This window comes from Microtus ochrogaster, linkage group LG2, assembly GCF_000317375.1.
Source record: "Microtus ochrogaster isolate Prairie Vole_2 linkage group LG2, MicOch1.0, whole genome shotgun sequence".
Classification (NCBI taxonomy): domain Eukaryota; kingdom Metazoa; phylum Chordata; class Mammalia; order Rodentia; family Cricetidae; genus Microtus; species Microtus ochrogaster.
This window is the reverse complement of record NC_022028.1, coordinates 45675372-45676117: the sequence shown is the minus strand read 5'-3', so window position 1 is coordinate 45676117 and position 746 is coordinate 45675372. Positions and strand designations below refer to the sequence as shown.

The 746-nt window shown below is 48.1% G+C and overlaps 1 protein-coding gene across 1 annotated transcript in view; it reads right to left on the bottom strand.

Annotated features, from left to right (window-relative positions):
* The window catches only part of Snrpd3 (small nuclear ribonucleoprotein D3 polypeptide), a 17334-nt gene continuing 16588 nt past the window's right edge, over positions 1-746 (bottom strand). The window contains exon 5 of the mRNA XM_005360191.3: positions 1-212. Coding sequence (XP_005360248.1) covers positions 151-212 — 62 coding nt within the window. The 3' untranslated portion in view covers positions 1-150. The remainder of the gene's footprint in view (positions 213-746) is intronic.

Here is a 746-nt window from a genome sequence, read left to right as displayed (position 1 = left end):
AAACCACAAAACAACCAATTTTATTAAGCTTAACAGTTTCTCTGGTACAAAGAGAAATAGCAAAAGAAAACCTACGACGTATGCACATGTAACCCCCCCCCCCCAATAACCCAACAAAGTTAAGGACAAAGTTCTCTACAACAGAGAAAGTTATCTTCGCTTCTGGAAGATGTTTCCACGCCCCATTCCACGTCCTCGTCCTCTTGCAGCCACTGAAAGGAAAGAGAGAGAGAGATCAGAGTGGTTGGGAACGCTCACGACATGGTAGAGACTGGTGTCAGCTCTGGGAGGGACCTCAAAGGCCACCTGAACCAACATTACCCTAATCACTACCAGTCACGGGGTAGGGGAGGAAGAGGAGCGGACGCTGACACTGACACCTGGTAGCAGGGTGGTAGGTAGTGCTGACTGACAGTAGTCTACGTACAGTAGAAAAGACACACTCTCAGGGCTGGCCCATGGGAGGGGAGGAACCGCCATTACAGATACATTCGATTCACTTTGTAAGGGAAGGGAAGGGAAGGGACATGAACCTGTGTGTACGAACAGAGAGAAGACAGGAAAACCTCAAGTATTCTTCTTCATGTACTACCCACTACTTTGTTTCTTTTTTTCTTTCTTTCCTTTTTTTTTTGCTTTTTCGAGACAGGGTTTCTCTGTGCCTTTGGAGCCTGTCCTGGAACTAGCTCTGTAGACCAGGCTGGTCTCGAACTCACAGAGATCCACCTGCCTCTGCCTCCCGAGTG